Here is a 23,418-nt window from a genome sequence, read left to right on the forward strand (position 1 = left end):
CACTTGTGCTCGGTCTCTATCAAAAATAAGTAAAAAAAAACAAACACGCAGGTTCTGCACTGTCAATGCAGAACCTTGTGTGGTGCTCCCAACTCCTGAAGCATGAGTTCATGGCCAGAGCCAAAGTCCCATCCTTTTTTTTTTATTTTTATTTTTTTAACGTTTATTTTTGAGACAGAGACAGAGCATGAATGGGGGAGGGTCAGAGAGAGGGAGACAAAGAATCCGAAACAGGCTCCGGGCTCTGAGCTGTCAGCACAGGGGCCCGATGCGGGGCTGGAACTCACCGACCGCAAGATCGTGACCTGAGCCGAAGTCGGCGCTCAACCGACTGAGCCACCCAGGCGCCCCCAAAGTCCCATCCTTAAACCCAGAGCATCTGGCTTGTTTCAAGCTGCGGTCATGATCCCAGGGTCGCGGAATGAAGCCCTGTGTTGTGTTCCACGCCAAGCTTGCACCCTGCTTAGCGTTTTAACTCTGCCCCTTTCCTGCTCACATGCTCTGCTCTAAAAAAAAAAAAAAAAAAAAAAAAAAAAACCGCAGAGAAGTCTGCGCCAAAGAACGTTGGTTGTTTTCCTACCCTGTTCTGTCCCAGCATGACTTCCCACCTTAAGAGTTAAATTGTCCTATTTTTGTCTCCTGTCGGGATCTTGTTTGCAACAGGTTTGTTTCCATTGGCAACCTACTTAAAAATCCACATCAAGGTGATGGATCTTCCACTTGGCAGATTCAGGGCAATCTAGCCCTTAGCATACAAAGGCACCACGTCCCAACAGAATGATAGCCCTGCTCTATCTTCCTGTTCCAATTTGCACACCCTCCTAGGAACCACTTTCACATGAGGAGGAATCCTTGCCTGCAAAAATAACAGGGCTTGTGCACCTGTGTGCTAGATACTGTGGTTTTGGTCTCTGCCCTCAAATGCGTCTGCAGGTCTTGTGGCGCTAAAATAGCCACTTGCTGCAGCACATTGAAAGTGCGATGCAGGGGGACGCCTGGGTGGCTCAAGTCGGTTGAGCGTCTCTTGGTTTCAACTCCGGTCGTCAACTCAGTTTGTGGGTTCCAGCCTCACACGGAGCCTGCCTGGGGTTCTTTTCTCTCTCTGCCTCTACCTTGCTTGCTCGCTGTCGCTATCTCAGAATAAATAAATATTAATATATATATAATAAAAGGAAAGACAAAAGGGATCTCTCCTAGGAAAAGCACGCTCCCGCCGAGGAGCCAGCGAGAGTTCAGAGACGGGCCGGAAGCGTCGCTGCCCGCGTGCTGCCAGCCCCGCCCAGCCTGCTGTTTGGTTTCCGGGAACGAGGTCGCTGACGTCATTACCGGGCGCCGGGCCTGTCGGCCGGCGGGAGGAGGCGCCATGCTGAGCCGGCTCCAGGAGCTGCGCAAGGAGGAGGAGACGCTGCTCCGGTTGAAGGCGGCCCTGCACGACCAGCTGAACCGGCTCAAGGTGACCCCGCGACGCCCCTCGAGCCGGGCCGCCCCGCGAACCCCAGGCGTGGGCGGCGCCCACTTTGGTTGACAAGTACCCGGGGGGCGGGACTGAGGTTGCAGGCCCACTCCTCTTAGAATCTAGGTCCTGCGGGTCTACGCTGAGGCCCAGAGATCTGTACGTGCGGCAAGACCACCGCCGCACCCGTAAACGCAGGTGGACCGCACACGCGCTGAGGAAGTGAGACCTCCCTAAGGCTCGCCTAGGTTCTCCCTGCCCCCGGACCCCTTCCCCCCGACCCCCTACAGCTGTGCTAGCCACCATTTACTAGTTTCTGTTGACGCTCGAAACAGCGCTGGTATCGTTAAGCTAGAAGAGATGAGTGGATCCGTTGTGCAAAGAAAGAGAGCGAGGCCCGGAGAGAAGAGACTTGTCCCAGAGTTCCCAGTAGCTTTTCTTCTGGCAGCTATTAGTGACTCCACAGCCTGGACGAGATTTAGGCGCACCAGGGCCATTTCCCACATTTCCCACCAATCCATCCTCGTTAGCCCCAGTGAGATTGATCCTGATAAGCGCTGCTTTGCACCCTTTTTCAGGATCTTTACGTCCAGACGAGATGCGGGTTATGAAAGCCTTTTGTGAACTGAAAAGCATTGTACACCTGTGACATTAAAATAATACGCTTTTCCTCGGGACGGTTGCTGGCCAGTGCTCATTTATGTTCTCCTATCACTAGTACCTATACAAGTATCCAGTAGGTGGGTGTTGTGTATGAGGATGATGACCTCTAAGCCTAGGTTCCTTTATGCTCCAGGAAACACTTCCACTTCCCATCCTTCCTGCCTTCCCTTTCTCAATCCTGGGTAGAAAGCTACAGGCTAGCGAATTGGCCCCCTGTGGAATCAGAAGACATCTGGCTTTGTTTTTAGTGTAGCACACTTGTGTTTTCTACCCAGATCTGCTGTACCTAGGGGAATGAAAGTCTTGGCTCAACTGAAAACACCTGTACACCCCAGGGGGCAAGGGACTGGAGGGTTTTGGGCTCCTTTGCTAAAATATGGGGAAATATTAAGGGCCCCCATCTTTTGCTCTAGAGCTGCACAGAGCTGCACTGTTTTCACTTCTCAGTATGCCAGCCTTTGAGCCTTTGACAGTGTGATCCGTAAATTTTACCCAGGTCAGTAGCCCGGTGAAACAGCAAGCAGAGTGTCCTCGACTCCTCTTTTCTAGGTTGAAGAACTAGCCCTCCAATCAATGATTAGTTCTAGAAGAGGGGATGAAGTGCTCCCTTCTCAGCCTGCATCCGAACAGCCACATGATGTAAGTTTAATCAAGTGTGGGCCTGGGGAAAGAATGCAAAGTCCATCCTGCTCTCAGGCTGCTTGGAGGCCAAAAGTTTTTGTAAATTACATGATCAAGCCCAAAGAACTCAGGGAATTAAGTTATTCTGATTTAATACGCTGGCTACTACATAAGACTCTTGTTAGGCAAGGAACAGCCTGCCTCTCTAGCAGCTAGGTACTCTTTATTATTCATGTGTCGTTATATTGCCTGCAGCATCCTAGTTATCCGTCCCCTCTAGTTACTCCAGTGAGCCGAGGGAGAATTGGAGATCTTTGCAGGCATATGTCAAAACTTATGCTGCTTTATAAGTAAGCCTGGGATGTGAGAACAAGAGTGTAGCTTTGACTACAAAACATAGTGCTAGGGGCGCCTGGGTGGCTCAGTCGGTTGAGCGTCCGACTTCAGCCCAGGTCACAATCTCGCGGTCCGTGAGTTCGAGCCCCGCGTCGGGCTCTGGGCTGATGGCCCAGAGCCTGGAGCCTGCTTCCGATTTTGTCTCCTTCTCTCTCTGCCCCTCCCCCGTTCATGCTCTGTCTCTCTCTGTCTCAAAAATAAACGTTAAAAAAAAAACAAAAACATAGTGCTAAAAAGTGGGTTCCAGTCCTCATCGTATCCTTCTCTTACCAATGCCCTTAGGTAAAACAGTGCAATGTTCTTCTTTCTAAATACACCATATTTGAGCATTTTTTTCTCCCAGATGCGTGTCAAACCATGTAAAACCATATGAGAGCAGCACATCTAGGCCAGCATAATTTTTAGGCATGAACCATGTTTGTAAATCAGGTAACATTCTATCAAATACTAGGGGGTTTACTCCCTCCCATTGTGGCAATAGAGGGTAGGAGGATCGGAATAGGAAGTGGCCTTACCTCCTGGTGATTAAATATTGGGGATGAATGTGCGGTTGCAATTTAAAAAAAATGTAATGTTTAAATTAAACATTAGAGAAAGAGCACAAGTGGGGGAGGGGCAGAGAGAGAGGGAGACACAGCATCCAAAGCAGGCTCCAGGCTCTGAGCTGTCAGCAGAGTCCAGCACAGGGCTCGACCTCACGAACCGCGAGACCATGACCTGTACCAAAGTCGGACACTTACCAGACTGAGCCACCCAGGCGCCCCGAGATTTGATTTTAAAACACATTTCAGAATTTGCTGGTTTGGTGACCATGTCTTTCCTACTAATCCATAATGTCCTTGCCTAAAGCAGATGTTGGTACACGTAGACAATGAAGCATCAATCAACCAAACTGCACTGGAGTTGAGCACAAGGAGCCATGTGCCGGAGGAGGAGGAGGAGGAGGAGGAGGAGGAGGAATCAGATTCTTGAAGGCGGGAAAGAGCCAAGGTTTGTCCTATGAATTAAGTTCCTACATCTCAGGAACTTTGTCTCCTCAAACAAATATTCTTTCAAAGTGGGCCCTCTGGCCCGCTTTAAAAGGAAGCAAGAACTTTAGGATGATGTGTAGTTCTAAACAGAGTTCCATCCATAACTGACGTTTCAGTGACCTGGAAAAGCACAGATGTGGTATCTTAGCCTTGAGCATTGTGGGCGGTGCTGCGTCTGTATTCTGGTCAGATTCAGTAATTATGCTCGAAACAGAACGCTTCCTCTCCAGTGCTATTGAGAAAGTCTGGCATTTGCCAAAAGGGCAGAGTTTAAATACAAGCCAGCCTTTCCAGTCAACAATGCCTCTTTTAAGAAAGCCAATTAAAGGCCATCTGCATGCCATTGAACCATTGTGAGCAGCAAGGCCACAGTCTAGGGGAGAAAGATGACAAGTGAGGAGTACAGAGAGCCACTTGGGAACACAGGCTGCTGCCACCTCTCGGGTGACATCACAGCACGCTGCCGACAACATGCTTGGGAGATTAGGCTTTTGTAATAATGACTGTTACAAAATAACAGTTGCTAAAATTTGTATACTGCCCCTTTTTCAGTGAAATACAGTTAAGTCCTGAATTTTATTAAAGTAACTTACCCTGCCCAAGCAATAGAAAAGCCAAACCAAACATACAGAACCTCCTCAAGCAGAACTTCTGCTGTAACTGCTCCAGCAAAGAACATGGATGGGTGTATGTATTAATCAACATTTCATTCCAGTGATTTTCAGCTACTCTTACAGGAAATAGCCAAAAGTTTAAATGAGCGTATTTCTTGGAAAACACAGTGTGAAAATTGTTTTGCAACAAAAGCAACCAAACTTTACGTTTGGGGAATCTAATTTATGAGTGTGGGTTTTCGAGAGCTAGAAAAGTTGGCTCTGAATTCTAGCTCTACCACTAACTGGGCACTTGCCTTATTTAACTCTTGGCAGCTCTCAGTTTCCCGCGTGTAAAATGACAGGGTGCGCACCCGCTCCAGCACTCTGGCATGGGGTTATGGGGTGCTCGTGAGGCATCATGTAAAACTCTAGCTACTGTTGGTGTCTCAGCGAGAGGGAGTCTAAGGAAGGAATTGGACATGGGGAACTCAAAACAGCAAGACCGATGCAGGGAACACTATTCTTGAAAACAAGATCATTCCTGGTAAAAACTACTAGGGAAAAACCCTTGGAGTCCCAAAAATGTAACACTTTTGTATAGAATAGAGAATTTAGGACACTCAGAACAGATGTTAGCCTTACAGCGAGAAAAAATGCTGGACCGGCCTAGGCAGTATACGTAACACGAAGCAGTTTTTTAAACCCTGGCTGTATTCTAAGCTCCTGTCCATCTAGAGTGGAACTACCTACTCGGGAGATTGAACCACGTTGTTTTTAGTTTGAAAACAAAATAGGCCTTGTGTTTTTAAATACGTATTTATTGGTTTTCTGTAACCTGCCCTCTGGAAGAAAACGGGGGAAGAGGTGCTGACCAGGCGTCACCACACGAACCTCAAGTTCTGAAAGTCACTGGTCAAAAAAAGGCATCGGTGGTCAGTTTGTTTTCTGTGACTTCACTGCTACCTCACAGGCAGGACGAAGGCAGCGCAGGCCCATTCCCCTCCAGGAAAGTGGAATGAAGAGAGGAAACCATTGCTCAGTGGAGCCAAACAGCACGGGGCTGGGTGTCCTGGGTAGAGGCTCCCACACCAGCTGGGCACGGCCAAGAGCAGCGTGCTCCCGTGAGCAGGCCGGTTACCCCCTGACCCCACCCTGCCTGCTTTTCCCTGGGTAGAAACGGCAGGAAGAGAGGGGATCTGTTGCTCCCAGGTGCACGGAAGGGTAGTTGGAAGGCTCACACCTAAGTGTTTGATGGCTGAGAAGACTTGGACAACGTCCAACTTGGAATTACAGGAAGGCCCATTGGTCCAGAGCACTGGACTCGTCCCCAGTGTGGCATTTCTGCCTTGCAGCCTCCTCCTTGTCTTTACCCTTTGCCCTCACAGGAAGGCTTGACGACACCATTTGATTTCTCAAATCCTACCACAAAAGTAGACCTGTTTTTTCATCCTTTTAACTTGATAGTATATTTATTAGAATAAGAGATTAGATTTGTTAAACATCTGGGTTGAAATGGTTAAAAGGATTTTCATACAATTCTTAGGCACTATACACACTGTTGTTTACAATAGCATCGGTACTTGGATTTGGGGAAAGATAAATCTCATACATTTTAATGCCTTGATCCATTTGTAACATTCAAAGTAACCATCATTTTAGAAACACTAATTCAAACTTAAAGAGACACATACCACTAAATATCCCACATAATATATCTTAAAATAAATATAGAAATACAACCAGAAGTCTACAAATCATCACAGTAGACAGACTGGTGAAGCCCCAGCTATCGTGGCAGTGAAGGGCTCTGGCTAGATTTTGACAGAAATTGCTTCATTCTACACCAAAAGCAAAAATATAATAAAATAACAAGATCTATACTTTCTGATGTTCTTTTTCATAGCAGCAAAGCATGCTTCACATGCAGTGCCTGTGAAGGATCTTACAAGGCTCCTACCCCAACAGAAGGAAGGTGCGCCCGGCAAGAATGCAGTACCACCAAGTGTCAAAGGAATCCCAAAACTACAGGCAGCTAGCCAGTCACGGTGGGGGAAGAGCAGTGCAATTTTCAGTAAGAATGACTACCCACAGTCACCAAGGTTTCACTGGAACTGAACGCTGCGCATGTTTGGATCAACATACACAAAAATAGCCCCAAGCACAAAGCCAATCCACTTAGGGAAATAACAGAATAAATGACAGTAATGTTAAAAAAGACACAAATAGAATTTTGGCACATGCTGTGTTCTTCATCCTTTGTCGTAGGCGAAATGCACGTCTGAACGGAGACAGGCATGGCAAAGAGGCCTGAAAGCGACAATGGCACACCACTGGGCAGGGGACTCGCTCGTTGCTGCTTCCCAGATACTTAGACGCCGGCCGCGTGGGTCGGTGTACTGGGCTGGTTAAGGCCGATGGTGGAGCAGAGCCAACCTGCAAAATCCACTTCCTCACCATCAGATCTCTTGATAAAGGCATGAACCTGTGTGCGAGGAAACAGAGTAAAAGGAAAGTTCAAGAGTCCCGAGTCTAGACTTGGGACCAGTCTTGCAATCCCGGAGCCTGCCTGCCATTGGGCAGCAGTAGGGGGCCAGGAAGGGGGCCGGCTGCCGCCCCGCCCCGAGAGCCCACTCTCTGCCAGGAGGCCTCAGCTGCTCACTTCCCTGGGCCTGCGCTCTTCCACTGCGAACTGGGGGTAGTAGCTCTGCCCTCAGCGCCCCACAGGGTGAAGCAACAAAATAATGAACGGGTGGACTTCGGAGTGTGTGTGATACTGCACGGGCTCTGCAAGTTCAGATGTTCTCCGGTATTACTGCCCCACTCTTCCGAGGGGCTGCGGAGGATACTGAACACAAGGTGAGCCCGTCAGTGGTGGAAAAGGCCCCGTCCCCACGAAGGAGTGGGCTGGCCCGCTCCTTCCCTCGGCTCGTCCTTTACGCTCACGGGTGGACACGGGAGCCTTTTGTTTGGGATCCTGCAGCCCCGGGGTCAATGGGACCATACTGGTCAAGGCAGCGGGGAATGGGCTATAGGAGGACTGGACGGATGACCGACCGAGAACAAATGAATAAGCGGGTCGTGTACAAATTGGAAATAAATGGACTTACCATGAGTTGTTTCAGATCTGCTCTCTCTGCTGGGTTTTTTATGAGGCTGAAAGAAAGAAAGATAATGTCAGAGAGATTTCCTGGCACTGGCTCCAACTCAAGTTACTTCACGTTTACATGCCCATCCTCCCCACACCCTGTATTCACCTTCCCGTTCTAGCACTGTGGCATGCCTGCAGGTTCATAAGTGCTGAATTAACCTGAGATCAGAAGGCAATGTGCCAATCCCTGTAGGGCAGGTGAGGGGCAGCTTTTACCCAGTGCTGTGGTCAGCCCAGTGACTGAAGTCCTAGCATTCTGGAGGCGTGGGGGAAAGGGCAAAGTTCCGTTCCCCAAGACCAGGTGGGGAGGCCGACAAAACCAGCATATCTCCAGAGAGCGAGGAGCTGACTTACCATTTATTCACAAAATCTTGAAATTCCAGACTGAATACTCCACTGGGCAGCTTTGGAGGAGGCTGTAAATACAGGTTAAGACCTAAGAAATGCCTGGCTTCCTTCTCCAGCCATATTCCCCACAAACCCCCTCTCTCCCAGGCCTCAGGACAGTGCTGCCCTTAACCAACCAAGGGAAGACCAGGGTTAGAAGCCAGTGGCTGCTTGCTGGGCCACCCAGGTGGAACCACTGTCTCAAGCCACAGCTGGAATTGGAGCCAGTGACAAATCAGTTTTTCTCTCTTAGTTTATCCTTCTGTGACGTGAGGAGGACCTCGTTCTCTCTGGGACCCCTTCTAGCTGATCCTACTGTAAACCCTGCAGTGTGTCCTGGAACTAGGAGCTGGGGGGGTGTGCTAACCACCAGGCATAACCCAGCCCAGACAGCACCCGTGGAAGACACAGAAGGCTGAATCGTAAAATGTATATACCTTTTCCGCTATACCCCGAAGAAGCAGCAGAGAAAGATTAATATAACATCAGCTGAGAGGGCTGGGTCTGGAAGAATGTTCCCTGCACACTTCAGGAAGGAGGCTGTTTGCGGGCATCGATGCTAGGATACTGGCAACAGCTCTCGTGTTCCCAGGGCACGCAGTGGAGGTCACGCAGGGCGACACAGGACAGGGCTCCTGGAGCACCTGGCTCGCGTGTTCCACGCAGACCCAGGAAATGGGACCCACCCTCCTGTGACCTGTGCCGGGGCAGAGTGTTAGCCTCCCTGTGAGTGGACTCCCACAGTGCCCAGATGTCACTGCCTTGATGTGTAGCCCCGACCAACAGGTGATCAGAGACTGACAATTAAACACACTACCAACAAAGCCTTGCCTCACCCTCTTGCCCTGAAGGACTTACCACGACACCAGGCAAATGAGACTGATCTGGGGGCCAGGGACTAAAAACCCAGCTCTCAGGCCCACCCTGCAGATGGTCGCTGCTGCTGAGGGGGATGAAGGGAACATTCAAAGAAGGGACTGACTGCCTGGCCTCCAGAGTCCCAAGTAGGATGGGGGCCGGGCAAAAGAGGGGCTGTGAGGTGCCCACACCTGACCTAGCGGCCCAGCCTCCTGGGAGGGTAGGGAGGGGAGCTGGGAGGAGTGGGTGGTAAGGAAGTACACTAGGGGGGAAGGAACTTAGCTACTTTTCATCTCGGAGCCTGAGTTTCCTTACCTGTATGAAGAGGAGGATGAAACCAGCCGGGCCGCCAGAGGCTGGCAGCGGGCACACTAGGAGACCAGACCGGCGGCTGCTGATTTACTCAGGCTCTCTCTTCCCTGCGGTTCCCACCCAGCACCACCCAGCTCAGGTCCCAGCAACAGAGGAGGGCTCTCCGCACTACCACAAATGCAAGGCGCTGTGCCTTCCTTGAGTCCGTAAGCAGCCGAGATCACATGCTGCGCTTCGTCCCATGTCTCATTGCTTAGCATAAAGCTGTGCAGACAGCAAGGACGGGCAAGTGAACCTCCCTAGGGATTTCATAACTAATGGGGTGAAGCAGGATTTTCCCTGTTTGGCTCGTAATGGACACGGGGACCATTTTGAGCCTTTTGGGGTCTGGTTTTAGAGAGCAGTAAGGAAGTATGAAAAGTTACCCCGCTAGTCTCTTGAAGAGAACAGAGCCATGCCTCTTACCGTGTTCCCCAGCTGAGTGGGGCCTCCAGCTGCCTCCCCAAGCTAACAGACCTCGCCCCTCCTCCACTCCCCACGCCACACCTGAGGCCGGGGGTGCTGGCCTTACCTCTGGAAATCCTGCCGCAGCAAAGCCCCGCTCCTCTGGGAGCCCTCCCCCAGCCCCTCTGTGCCACCGCTCCCCACCCCCTCAAGCCAGGATTTGATGAATGCTGGGCAGTCTCTCCCTTCCTTGATCCTTTTTTCATTTAGACATACTGGTATAGGTGCGTTACACAAATAATGTGTGTTCTCTGCATTAAAGCCAGCCAGCAGCAATAAGCCAAAAGAAATTTCCACCATCCAGAGAGAACCACCATTTCCTACTGCTTTTCAGATTTTGTATGTACGTATATGCATACAGATTTGTTAAAGAACTGATCACAGTACACATACTACTTTGTAATGTTTTCCACACAATTTACAGGGAATATTTTCCATACCTGTTTCTACATTGTCATTTTTTTACATCTATTGCTTTTAATGGCACTTACAATCGGAAACCCTAATTTGCAGTTATGTGTGGACTTGCCTTGCCTCCCATATTAATAACCTAATGGTCTTCACGACGAGGGACTTTTGTTTTCCCGTCTGTGGCCCCCCCACCTCGTGCGTAGCACCACCCCACAGTGCACACGTAGCCCACAGTAAGTGCACAAGAAATACGTGGTGAATGAAGGAGTGTAATGGCCACACTGGAGGCTCCTGAATCTGAGAAAGGACGAGAAACTCAGAGCTACCCAAATATGCTCCCTGGGGAAGGGGCACCCGCGGCCTCTAAACCAGCCGCTCAGTTCCAAGAGCGTGATGCCCTACAAGCAGCCCCACTGTGGGAACAACGCACAGGCTTCCCAAATCAACGGAGTCTTTTCTTAATAGAAGCAGATACGAGGTCAAGGAAGCTGCGCGGTACTTACCTCGTTGACTATGTAATCCAACAACTCAAAAATTGCCATGGGAGGTCGGCTGTCCATTCCATATGCTACAGATTTTATAACGAGAAAAAAGAAAATGCTTCTCAGAAAAACAGACAGGAGGTTATTTGCCAGTCTGAGGCTAGGGACCGGGGGCATGGGTCCTGGGGACCAGAACAGGGTGGTGGACAACAAGCAGAGACACGAGCCTCAGATAAGGCCGAGGACAGAGGGGACAGCAAAGGCCACAGAGTCGGCCAGCCGGGTAGGAGTCTGGGCTCTGCCACCTGCAAGGTTTGCGACCTCAGGCAAATCCATGGGCTGCTGAGCTTAGTTTGGAGTTTGGTGAAGGGGAGATGGGTCACTATGTTCGCCCTTCTTCCCTTCCTTGTACTGAGAGAGGAGCAAATGAGGCGATAACTCAGGAGCTTGAGGACTTAACTGTTCATTCTCCCTGAACTTGGGTTTCTTCCTTTTACTAAACTCCAGAGTCCCCAGCCAGCCTCAGGGGCCACAGCCACGAGCCCCTCCCGGGACCCACCATCAGCGACCCCTGCCCTCTGCTTCTCCCTTCACATACACCCTCTTCCATGAGGGCCTCAGGGACAGGCCTTCCTGGTCACAAAGCAATGTCCCGGCAGGAATTACATCAGAAGATGGTGGCTCGGCCAGCACCTTCCCAGCACCAGGTTTACTTCCCAGTATTCGTGATCAGAGAGGCAAGCGGTGCGGCACAGCACTCGGCACCTAGGACTCAGGCGTGGACAATGACATATGTAGTCTCGACAAGTCAGGCACTTGGTGCCTCGGTTTCCTCACATTTAAGAGAGTATAACAGTGCTCACACATGATTGCTATTAAAATTAGACAATACTGGACAAATCCATGGAGACAGAAAGTAGATGAGTGGTTGCCAGGGGGTGGGGGTGGGAGGAGTTGGGAGTGATTGCTCACGGAGGTGAGGTTTCTTTTTGGGGTGACAGAAATATTCTGCAATTACACAGTGGTGATGATTACACAACATGGGAGAATATACTAAAAACCACTGAACCGTCCACTTTAAAATGTGCATTTTATGTTATGTGAACTTTATCTCAAAGAAAATCTACCTAAAAACCAGTCAGGATTTTTAAAAATTAGGTAACGCATATAAAAGTACTAAATGCAGTGCCGGGAACACAGTAGGCACTCAACAAAGCGTGGCAAGCTGTCCACGGAAACAATTTAACACCCACCTGGAGACCCCTACTCTGCTTCTCCCCCCTTCCCCCAGCCTGGCATCCAGAGACAGGCAATCAGTCTTGGGAGAGTGTTCGGAGAATCAGCCCCCTAGAAACCACAGCAGCAAGGGCAGTCCAAGCTGGGGCCACTCACAGCTGAGGGGCCTTCCAGGGGTCCTCGGCCTGGGTGGCGTCTCAGCCGCATCTCCCTCCACTTGGCACCCAAACATCAGCTCCAGCTCCTTGGCATCGGGAGGAGGGATGGGATACCTCCCGACTGCCATCTCAACCAGAGATAGCCCCATGCTCCAGATGTCCGACTGCACGGAGTAATGAGTCCCCTGGAGTCTTTCTGGCTGCAGGAGAAGTGGACACAGTTATGATCACCTGTGAGCTCATCCAGGCCCACACAGAAGAGGGACAGGCGAGTCTCCACGGAGGCTCCAGGGAGATCTCAGGACTCCCTGCCCCTCTGAGGCTTGCCTGCACCACAGGGAGTGGCCTGTCCTGCTCGGTCCGCGTCCCGGTCCTGGCCCCGGCCCTAAATCTGCTGATGCGTTTTGTCTTCTTTGGAACTTCCACTAACTGCTTTCACTTGGTTTCTGACCCGCCCCCAGCTACTGCGTTCAAACCCTCGGTGGTTCCTGTGGCTCTGACCCACACCTCCTCACTGCCATCTCCCCGTAACCTGCCCTCAGCTAACAGCCCCTGGCCTGGCTGGACCCTGGCTGCCACTTCAGCTGGGGCTCCAGCTTTGCCCAGTCTGGTCACTGTCTTGCATGTGCAGCACAGCTTGTCCAAAGCCCAGCTGCGAGGTTCATCTTGTCACCTTCATCTGAAACATGAGGCTTCTGGAACATGGGTCACGAATGAAGTGTGCACAGGGTAGAAAGAACACCGGCCTTGAGGAGCGCCTGGGTGGCTCAGTCAGTTAAGCATCCAGCTTCAGCTGAGGTCACGATCTCGCGGCTCATGGGTTCGAGCCCTGCATCAGGCCCTGTGCCAAGAGCTCAGAGCCTGGAGCCTGCTTGGGCTTCTGTGTCTCCCTCTAGCTCTCTGCCCCTCCCCCACTCACATCCTGTCTTTCCCTCAAAATAATAAACATTAAAAAAACAAAAACAAAAACAAAACACCAGCCTTGAGAGTCAGGAGAGCTGAGCTCTAAGACCAGCTCCACCACTGACTCACTGACTGTTCCTGAACAACATGGAGCGGGAGAAAAGGCAAAGGATCTGGGGTCAGGAGACTCGAGTTCACGCTCCAACTCTGCAACTTGTGAACTGTGTGATCCTGAGCCTCAGTTCCCTCATCTATAAAGTGGAGCTGATGAACCCAGTGTTAACATCCATAACGACATAACAAAATACCTGCTCTCCTTACTAGGGTTACCAAGAAGGTCAAACCAAACGAAAATGTATGTTCGATGCTGCAAAATGCTACCCAAGTATGGGTTGAGTCGGAAGAGTCAGGAAAAAAATATACGGTGCTATACAAAGCATTATTTTTATTCAGTGTTAATTGAAATAGCACATATATTTCAAGAACTCTACAAAAAATCTTTATTCTGACAATTATACTTTTTTTTAGACATCATTAATGTCTCCCAAGGGATTTTTTCACTAACTCGAATACTGGACTATTTTGGAACTGACCATGTAACCACAAAGACCCAAACCACTAACCCTGGATCAATAGGTCCCGCAGTGTGTTGACTGATTTCAAACTTTGCGGTTGGCAGTTGAGTGGTCCAGAATGCTAGCTGCTCAGTTCTTAGACTGAGTGAGGACTAACTGGCGAGGAGACCTGGCTTTCGGTCCAGGCTCTGCATCTGGATTTCCTCATCTCTAAAATGGGAGCGATATCTTCACTTTCACAGGGCCACCAGACAGACGAGAACACAGAAAACACGATGTGCCGGGATGCCCCAGCCTCTGTGCCTGCCCCTCCGATTAACCCATGCCTACACTCACTGCCCCCTCCGTGCAGATCCCCACTCACCCTAACACTCCTCTATCTGCCCCACGCCAGCACTCACCCAGTGTCACACTCCCCCCTTTCTGAACCGTTCTCTGGAGCACACTAGCCATTTACTCACCAAGCGCTCTCTGGGCACCTACCACATGCCAGGCCCCGAGCCAGACCCTAGGGACAACTGAGACACCTATGGCCCTATTCTTGTCCTCCCGGAGCTCATGGCATTGGGGAGAGAAGAGAACATGGCTGCCACCTCCTTGGGGAGGGACCATGATGCCTCATCCTTCATTCTTTCTCCCCCACCTCTACCACCCAGGACAGGTTCTGGCTCTACAGGGGAAGCCACCCACTTGGCTCCTATCCCTGACCATGCAAGACGTGTGAGAAATGGAACCCACTGCTCATACCGACATGTAGGACCTTGTGCCCACGAAGGAGTTGGCCATGGAGTCGATGAGCTGCCCGCTGACCCCAAAGTCACAGAGCTTGATCTCCCCACGGGAGTTCACTAGGATGTTGGAAGGCTTGACATCTGCAGGGGAGGGAACAAAGAAAAGGAGGGAGTTGACACAGGTAGATCAGGGAGAGGGAGGAGGGTCAGCACTCTATAGACAGACCAGCCCCAACCGTGAGTCCAACGACGGCTGCCATCACTAAACCAGCCCTTGGCTCGCAAACACTGGACACCAAGGTCCCTCATTCCCCCTAGTTCAGGGTTCGAGAAAAGACTGTCAGGAGAGGAAATAACAACCTGTTGTACAAGTAGGACAGAAAGTCAGTGGATTTTCACTCTTTGAGAATCCAGACCTAAACACATGACCCACAGGAAAGACTCCATTATCAGGAATAATCAAGATTTCCAAGTTTGTTGTTTCAATCACCCTTCTTGGCAAGATACAGTATCTGTGGTTGGATCATAAGGCAGGAAGAAAAAAAACAAATAATAAGACCTATTTGCCTGCTGAGGCTCAGACCAAAGACTAGAGATGGGATGGGGACAGGAATTCCTCTATTTGACCTAGATACCAAGCACACAGCTGTGGCAGGGGTTGGAAGCTGACTTAATCATTTTCAGTGACGTCATTTCCCAAACAGCCTCCACAGCTGCAGCCAGCTGTCAGTCAAGGACAGTCCCTCGCTGCCCTGTGGGGTCCAGTCAGGGCAGTGCCACGGAACCAGCCCCAACCCCTTCCCCGCACTCGGGCCCTACCCACTTCCCACCCAGCTGCCACATCACTACTAGTCCACTGACCCTTCCCTTTGCAGAGGGAGGTAAACTTCCCAATGTTCTTCTTCCGCCACCTTCCCTGATTCAAACAACTGCCCTACAGAGTGGGCAGAGCGGGGTCAAGTGTTCTCACTTACAGGTGGGAAAACGACGCTGGAACTTGGTAAAAGTCCCCAGGCCAGGGTTTTGTGGGCACAACATCAGCAATGAGACCCATCAAGAGCAGTCCATACCCCGGGGCAAAAACATAAACCGGGACAGGCAATCGATCTCTGACGAAGTAACAGAGACACCATATAGAGCACCTGGAGAATTAGAGGAACAAACCAAGTCCCCATAATTCAAACCTATTAGAACTACTATTCCCACTTTATTATTTTTTCCCTCGGTACCCTCAGATGAATGCATTTACGTGCACATCTCGGAGATGTGGCAGCTTTGGCTCTCTGCCTCTGCAATAAAGTGAATATCGCAATGAAGAGAGTCGAATGAATGTTTTGCTTTCCAGGTACATACAAAAGTTATGTTTACATTAGGCTATAGTCTGTTAAATATACAGCATCATGTCTAAAAAAATGATGTACACACCTGAATTTAAAAATACTTTATTGCTAAAAAATGCTAACTGTGGGCGCCTGGGTGGCTCAGTCGGTTATTAAGTGTCCAACTCTTGATTGTGCCTCAGGTCACGATCTCGTGGCTTGTGAGTTCGAGCCCCACATCAGGCTCTGCAGTGCAGAACCTGCTTGGGAGTCCCTCTCTTTCTCTGTCTTTCCCCTACGCATGCCCTCTCTCTCAAAATAAAATAAACATCTTTTTTTTTTTTTAAACTGCTAACCATTTTAGCTGGTCATAATCACAGATCACCATAACAAATAATGAAAATTTGAGCAATTTAAGAACTACCAAACATGGGGGCGCCTGGGTGGCTCAGTCGGTTAAGCGGCCGACTTCGGCTCAGGTCATGATCTCGCGGTCCGTGAGTTCGAGCCCCACGTCGGGCTCTGTGCTGACAGCTCGGAGCCTGGAACCTGTTTCAGATTCTGTGTCTCCCTCTCTCTGACCCTCCCCTGTTCATGCTCTGTCTCTCTCTGTCTCAAAAATAAAATAAACGTTAAAAAAAAATTTAAAAAAAAAAAAGAACTACCAAACATGACCCAGAGATATAAAGTGCACAAATGCTGTTGGAAAATGGCATAGTCTTGCTTGACGCAGGACTGACACAAACTGTCAATATGTAAACAATGCAGCACCTGCAAAGCATAATAAGATGATATATGCCTGTATTTATCCTTAAACAGACTCGAACAGTCTATATAAGTATCTTTCCAAGGGTAAAGTGAAAAAAAAACTCACCCTCTCGCATCCCAGTAAGTCCTTCCCTTGCCCCCCACCCCCCCGCATTTCCAAGGCTGGGTCAGGTCATAAACTGTGTTCAGCCAGCTCAAGCTTCTCTGTACCCATCACCAGCTCCACCAGGGGAGGGCTGCTGGCTGCCTGCCCCACCACCGTAACCCCCAAGCCAGGACAGTAACTGGCACACAGTAGGTGCTCGTAAATACTCGTGAATGACCGGCTCTGAACTCACCGGGTACATACGCAAACACTCCGAGCCACTGGTGTGTCTTCCCAAGACCTAGCCTTCATCATGGCACAGGACACGAGATCTTTCCAAACTCCTTGTCACGCTCCTTGTGTCTCCTACATACAGACCTCTAGAATGCAGGCATCAGAAGTAGCCTTAGAGGGAGTCTGGTTCCTCCCCTTCAGCTGAAGGCCCAAAACGGTCTAGGAACTTGTCCAAGGTCACACTGCAAAAACTGGGTGAAGCTGGACCCAGAACTCGGACCTTCTCTGACACCTAGCTTGTCCTCTTCCCACCCAGCCCACCGCCATATGACGCAACTCTGTTCCACCCACCCACTTATGTTCGCCGAGCCCTACGCTGTGCCAGGGCCCATGCAGACACGGGGAGACAACGGCGAGAGAACCGATCGAGCTCCTACTGTCATGAAGCTTACGTTGTAGTGTGAGCACAGACAAAACCCGACAAATGCACAACGTCAGGTGGTCTCAAGTGCCATGAAGAGAATAAAAATGATAAAACCAGGTAAGAACACACACCTTGGCGGGGGGGGTGGGGGGGTGGGCACCTCTGTGCAGGAATGACCCTTGAGCAATGACCCGGGTGGAGTCATACATCCTCCTGGGGAACGACTTCAAGCACAGGGACTAACTTTTCTTCTGTTTCTTGCCCACACCTAGTATTAGGGCAGGCTCTGACAAACACTGCCAGCCAAGGAGCCTCTGGTCCTCACTTACACAGGATTGTGGCCCTCCTCGAACAGAGGACAGATGCCTGACCCCAGAGGTTAGTGTGGGGGTACGGCAGGGACGCTGAGCGGCCAGCCAGAGCTGGGGAGGGCCGCGAGGAAATAGCACTCCTGGGGGTGCCATGGGGAGAACGCGCAGGAGGCCCTCCAACAGAAGCCTCTCCTCACACTTGCCACTAAATGCCCCAGCCCTTCACCCCGGTACCTGGGCCACCAAGCCAGGGCTCCCTCACCTCCCAAATGTGCCCAAGGCAGGTTAGGCCCAATTTTCAAGCAAAAGGGCGGCCATGACTCAAGAGACCTGTGTTCAAATCCCCGCCCTGCCGCCCACTCCAACAGGAGCCTTGAGCCAATCCCCCTGCTTCTCTAGCACCGGCCACCTGTCAGCGATGCAGTGATGACAATCAGAGCTCTTGTGACCCTGCCAGGTGGTGACCAGGACCAACCTAATGCAGTGTGGGCATTTACACGGCACGCCACACCACAGGGACAGAGGATTCTTCCACAGGCCGCCCTGCAAGATGAGCAGCCTATGGCACCAGAGCTCTGCTTCCGCCCTCCCCAACAGAGAGCGCCCCCGCCCCCCGCCCCCCCCCCACCCCCACCCCACCCCCCCCGGCCACCCGGGTTTTCCTTCCTCTGCTGGCTTCCTCCCTCGCTCTGCTTCTCTCCAGGCTGCTGAGGAGTGGCTGCACGGCCTCTGTAACCACTTGGATCTGATTTCCATTCACATGGCAAGCAAGCCTCTTTTCCTCCGAACTTATGTAACACCACTCTCCCCAATCCCTGGCTGTCAGCTCTGGCTTCCCCCACGCCAGGGAACAACACCGGCTGGGAGGCTGCAGAGACCATGGGGGATGGAGTCAGAGGAGCGGAGGGAAACCCTGAGGGGCCACACGCACGGCACACAGCCCCTCCCGGGGACCCGGGAGGTGGGACACGAAGCAGCTTGCAGACCTGCAAATCACTCTCCATCACTCAAGTCCAAAACACGTGGCTGAGCCACCACGCCGGGACGTGCCTCTCCTTGGCAGCCCCGGCCAAATGGGGCTCTCCTCTGGGGGCGAAAGAGGTACGCGTCAGACAAGGCCAGAGAGACGGTTTCCTCCAACTGGCAGCACCCCCTCTTTGGTCTCCACGATTGCTGCCCTCCCTCCTCTGCCCCTACCCCCAGCATCTGCGTCCTCACTTGGTCCTGCAGAGCAAGCGGTGCTCCTCCGGTGGGACAGCCCCTGCACCGAGCCTCGCAGTCAGGTGCAGGTCTCTCAGCCTGGCTTTCCAAACCCGCCACTGCTCCCGCCTCACCTCTACCCAGCTTTGCGCTGTGACACAGCCCCATGTCCCCCTGCCCAGGCTCAGGCCTGCCACTCTGTGCTGGCCTCTGCATGTGAAACATGCTTCTTTCCCACTCACCCTCATGGCGATTTCGAGGCGCAAGTTCTTCTGGGTCCCCTCTGCCACTTGGGAAACCGCCCTGCTCCTGGGAGGGCTGAAACCGGGGAGATTTCATCGGGCTTCTTCTCACATCCTTCCTAGCAGCAACCTCGACCGCTGTTCAAATCAGGGGCCCAGGCCCTCTCTACTCACGGCCTTCTCCAGGCCTTGGGTTCCCTTTCTCACCCTCCAATATCAAGAAGGCAAGGCTGCGGGGAGACCCAGGACCTGGTGGGCCAGGCTGCCTTCTTGAGGAAGCATCCAGCACCCATGAGGCCCCCAGGCTGACGAGCTTCTTCAGGAAACAGATGAGAGGCTAAGGTTTGTTACCCCCATTCTGCTCAGGCCCCCGCAACAGTGAGGGTGGGTAAACCCTCTTTCTTCAAAAACAAATAAGGGGATTTTATGCAAAAACTAAGTGGAAGAAATATTTTCTTCTCTCATATTTTCTGCCCCAGAAATAACCAGTGTTCAAAGCCTTTTGATTTTTTTCCCCCAAGAGTGCATGATTTCAACTTAATTTCTCAGTGTTTCCTACCACTCTAAAACAAGAGGTTTGGATTAAATAATTCAGTGGGTCATTTGTTTATTCTATGAACAGTTACAACTGAGCTATGAGTAAAAAGAACACAGTTCCTCTCCCTGTCCTGAAGGCCATCACCACTAGGGGAGACAGAACATAAAATACAAGAACATGTGTGCATGTGTATGATGCTAACGGCAAAGACAGAGAGATGGTCAGGGCACTGTGCACAGATATTCTGAATTCTTCCAATCGGCCAGGCTCCATGCTAGGCTGACGAGTGGGGCAAGGTCCCTCTCAGGCAGAGGAAGCGAGGTGTCAGCCTCCCAAAGGGTACTATAACCTCATTTTGTTTGGCAGAACATCTTACAGGAAGTTGCATTCACTATGGGGTGGGGCGGGGGGGGGACAAGATGGAAGAAAATGGGCACGAAGGAACAGAAGGGCAGGGGAGCAGGGGAGGGAAGCAGAGGCACAAGAGAAACAAGAAGAAAAGAAATGAGGGCCCCAGAGCAGCAAGCAAACCAGACTCTGGCTCATCTGTGACAAAGGCTAAACCCAAAGTGGGATGACTTTGGATAGTGAGTTAAAGGTTAAAGAGACAAAGACAAGTGAGATTTTTAAATGGTGACTTCAGGCCTCAAAGGACCTCTTCTTAGCAACCCCAGTAGATCCTTAATAACCCTTCTTAAAGGTGAAGAGTCAGAAGGGAAAGGTGGCTGACCCTGGTAGGTCAAATAACAGTCTCCACAGAGCCACCTCCGGGTTAACTCATCCATGACCTCAGGGAGCTAATTAAATAGCAAAGATATTAACATTCAGAGAAAATGCCAAACACTTCAATTAGCCATGAACCCTAAGCTCTTTTTCCCACCCAACCTTCCCCAGAAGCACAGCTTTCTCCCCTAGCTGCCTAGCCCCCACCTGTGGAGAACGGACACAGCTGAAAGACAAGGTTGGGGTCGGGGGGCAGGGGAGCCCAGCCAACCCGGGAAGACACCACACGAGCTCGGGGTCACCGAGGCCTTACTATGCCAGGCCTTTTAAATACCGAGTCTTCTCGAACACTCAGAGCACCAATGAGAAGCAAGCTATACGCTCCTGTGTACAGATGGGAGACACGGAGGCTGAGAGTCAGGGAGACGTCTGGCAAGACTGCATAGGGAGCTAATGGCTACTTGATGCTACAACAGATTACCCAGAGCCTAGATAATTGGGCTCTAGATGACACGGCAAATGCTGAGCTGTACTCCGAAGTTTCAGAAAAGCCGTTATTCAGTTGTGGGCAACAGCGGGTCAAAAGGTACAAATTTCCAGTTTTAAGATTCCCGGTATGTGACATACAATGTGGTGACTACAGTTAACAATACTGAATCATACATTTGAAAGTTGCTAGAGGGGCGCCTGGGTGGCGCAGTCGGTTAAGCGTCCGACTTCAGCCAGGTCACGATCTCGCGGTCCGTGAGTTCGAGCCCCGCGTCAGGCTCTGGGCTGATGGCTCGGAGCCTGGAGCCTGTTTCCGATTCTGTGTCTCCCTCTCTCTCTGCCCCTCCCCCGTTCATGCTCTGTCTCTCTCTGTCCCAAAAATAAATAAAAAACGTTGAAAAAAAAAAAAAAAAAAAAAAGAAAGTTGCTAGAAGAGTGTGTGTGTGTGTATACACACACACATATATACATACATATATATACGTATATACAGAGATTACTTTAAATATATATACATATATATATATATATATATATATGTATATATATTTCTTTTCTTTCTTTTTTTTTTTTTTTTAAAGTAATCTCTATACCCAACATGGTGCTTGAACTCACGACCCGGAGATCAAGAGCCGTATGCTCTACCAACCAAGCTAGCCAGGCGCCCCTAGGAGTACATCTTAAAAATTCTCATCCCAAGAAAAAAAATGTTGTGTGGTGATGGATGTTAACGAAACTTACTGTGGTGATCATTTCCCAATAGCTACATCTGGCAAATCAGCACGTTGTACACCTGCAACTAACACAATGTGATGTGTCAATCTTATCTCAGTTTTTTTTTAAAGTTATGCTGGGGGGGCTCCTCATTTCGGCTCGGGTCATGATCCCAGGGTTGTGGGATTGAGCCCTGTGTTGGACTCTGTGCTGAGTGTGGAGCGTGCTTGGGAGTTTTCTCTCTCCCTCTCTCTCCGTGCCCCCACCCCCAGCACACGCTCTCTCTCAAACTAAATATTTTTTAAAATAATAAAAAATAAAAATATAAGTTGTGGTTAGGGAAGAGGGCCACCCACGTTACAGACATAACAAGCTTCATCTGGGAACAGGATCTGACTTGGGTCTGCTTGTGAGAGAAAAACTTTCTCTGCTGGGAGTGAATGCATGCTTCCCTCTCAACTGCAGCCAGCCCCCTGTCCCGCTTGCAGGACGAGCTGACAGAGGGAAGGACAGGCTGCTTCCCACTTCCTTCCTGACCCAAAAGGCACACAAAGGCTGACAATTAAGCTAGGTAATACTGGAGGCGTTCAGAATCCATTTTTCTTTTCTTTTTCAGAATTTGGTTTTCATTAGTACACTCCATTCCAAGAAATGGTCAACATTTTTAAAACAGGATGTTAACAAAAGCCACGGCAAAAGGTATAGAGGTTATACCAAAAAGAGAGGGGAAAGGGAGAGGGAGGGAGGGAGGGAAAGAAAGAGCAAGGAAAAGGGGTATTCAAGGGAAACACGGGTCCCGGAGTCGTGGTCTCTCATTTTCAATGACCCCCTAATATTTGGCAGAGCAGCCCCATTTTACAGACGTGGAAATCAAGGCTTAAGGAGATAGATGCCCCTTGCCAAAGATCACAAAGTAGCTTTTCCATTAAAAGAAACTGCCTTAAAGCACACATTTCCCCCTGCAGGCTCCCAGCTAATTCAGAGGACAGATCGGCCATCTATCTCAAAGCCAATCACCCACCCGCAGGCAGGAAGACAATGCTGGCTAACTTGGATACTTCTCAGCCACAATTCAAGAAAGGGCAATTAACTAAAAACAAAAACAAAAACAAAAACTCTTTTGGCCCACTGAAGGCTAATTTTGCTCCGCAGGAAACTGGGGAAAAAAGACGATGGAAAAAAGACACGTAGTGATAGCCAGAGATCTGCTCATTTTTAAACATAAAGTGAGAATTTCTAATAACACCACTGAATTTATGGTGGTCCAAGCTCCACCAAAGCAAGTAAGGCATGACCGCTTGTGCCTGGGTCACAGTCCGCATCACGCAGCAGAGAAGTTTGGAAAAGGAGGTCAAGAGGCCACTCATCAGTCATTTCTAGCTTAGCTTGGGACAGGCCTCCAAACAAAAGCACTTAGCCGAGTGTGTTTACCGATCTAAGGACAAATGTGAGCCAGATGGACCGGACGGTCCTCACGGAGTGTACTGAGCAGGGCCCTCCCCACACCACACACTCCTCTTTGGGAGAAGTGCTCCCCCCTCTGAGCTATCACCGCTCTTGGGTGAACACCGCAGAGAACGATGACCCCGGGCCCTAACACGCCAGGCCACTCACTGCCCCCTATCCCCATTACGGTGATCCCAGCAGGTCTGGGCACATGATCCATATCAGTCCAATCAGTCCTTCCCCAGTATTTTATAACAGAAGGTGGGGGGCTCTTCCCTCCCTAATCAGACTAAAGCCAGAGACGATGCTTTCACAACGCAGAGTAGGCCAGCCAGACAGGATAAAGCCACGATCAAAGAGAAACAAATGAGGGGTGCGCCCGGGTGGCTCAGCTGGTTAAGCATCCGACTTCAGCTCAGGTCATGATTTCATGGTGTGTGGGTTCGAGCCCCACGTTGGG

The 23,418-nt window shown here is 50.6% G+C and overlaps 2 protein-coding genes across 5 annotated transcripts in view; one reads left to right on the forward strand and one right to left on the reverse strand.

The window, feature by feature from the left end:
• Nucleotides 1-1,310: 1,310 nt before the first annotated feature.
• SNAPC5 (small nuclear RNA activating complex polypeptide 5) lies at nucleotides 1,311-7,872 on the forward strand. 3 transcript variants are annotated; one of them, XM_019441716.2, is made up of 4 exons: nucleotides 1,311-1,453; nucleotides 2,666-2,755; nucleotides 3,983-4,123; nucleotides 7,026-7,872. In XM_019441716.2, the coding sequence occupies exons 1-3, from the start codon at nucleotides 1,364-1,366 to the stop codon at nucleotides 4,103-4,105; spliced, it is 303 nt and encodes a 100-aa protein (XP_019297261.1). In that variant the 5' UTR covers nucleotides 1,311-1,363; the 3' UTR covers nucleotides 4,106-4,123; nucleotides 7,026-7,872. The 3 variants fall into 3 exon arrangements, with proteins under 3 accessions (XP_019297261.1, XP_019297262.1, XP_019297263.1); XM_019441717.2 differs by having other exon boundaries at nucleotides 1,315-1,453; nucleotides 3,986-4,123; XM_019441718.2 differs by lacking the exon at nucleotides 1,311-1,453 and adding an exon at nucleotides 1,517-1,675 and having other exon boundaries at nucleotides 3,986-4,123.
• The window catches only part of MAP2K1 (mitogen-activated protein kinase kinase 1), a 79,372-nt gene continuing 62,164 nt past the window's right edge, over nucleotides 6,211-23,418 (reverse strand). For both annotated transcript variants that reach the window (XM_019441714.2, XM_019441715.2), the window contains exons 6-11: nucleotides 14,482-14,606; nucleotides 12,255-12,456; nucleotides 10,884-10,948; nucleotides 8,263-8,324; nucleotides 7,868-7,913; nucleotides 6,211-7,242 (exon numbers count right to left, since the gene is read on the reverse strand). In XM_019441714.2, the coding sequence (XP_019297259.1) occupies nucleotides 7,129-7,242; nucleotides 7,868-7,913; nucleotides 8,263-8,324; nucleotides 10,884-10,948; nucleotides 12,255-12,456; nucleotides 14,482-14,606 (614 nt within the window). In that variant the 3' untranslated portion in view covers nucleotides 6,211-7,128. The remainder of the gene's footprint in view (nucleotides 7,243-7,867; nucleotides 7,914-8,262; nucleotides 8,325-10,883; nucleotides 10,949-12,254; nucleotides 12,457-14,481; nucleotides 14,607-23,418) is intronic.

Source organism: Panthera pardus, unplaced genomic scaffold (assembly GCF_024362965.1).
Source record: "Panthera pardus isolate Hobbes unplaced genomic scaffold, ASM2436296v1 HiC_scaffold_24, whole genome shotgun sequence".
Classification (NCBI taxonomy): domain Eukaryota; kingdom Metazoa; phylum Chordata; class Mammalia; order Carnivora; family Felidae; genus Panthera; species Panthera pardus.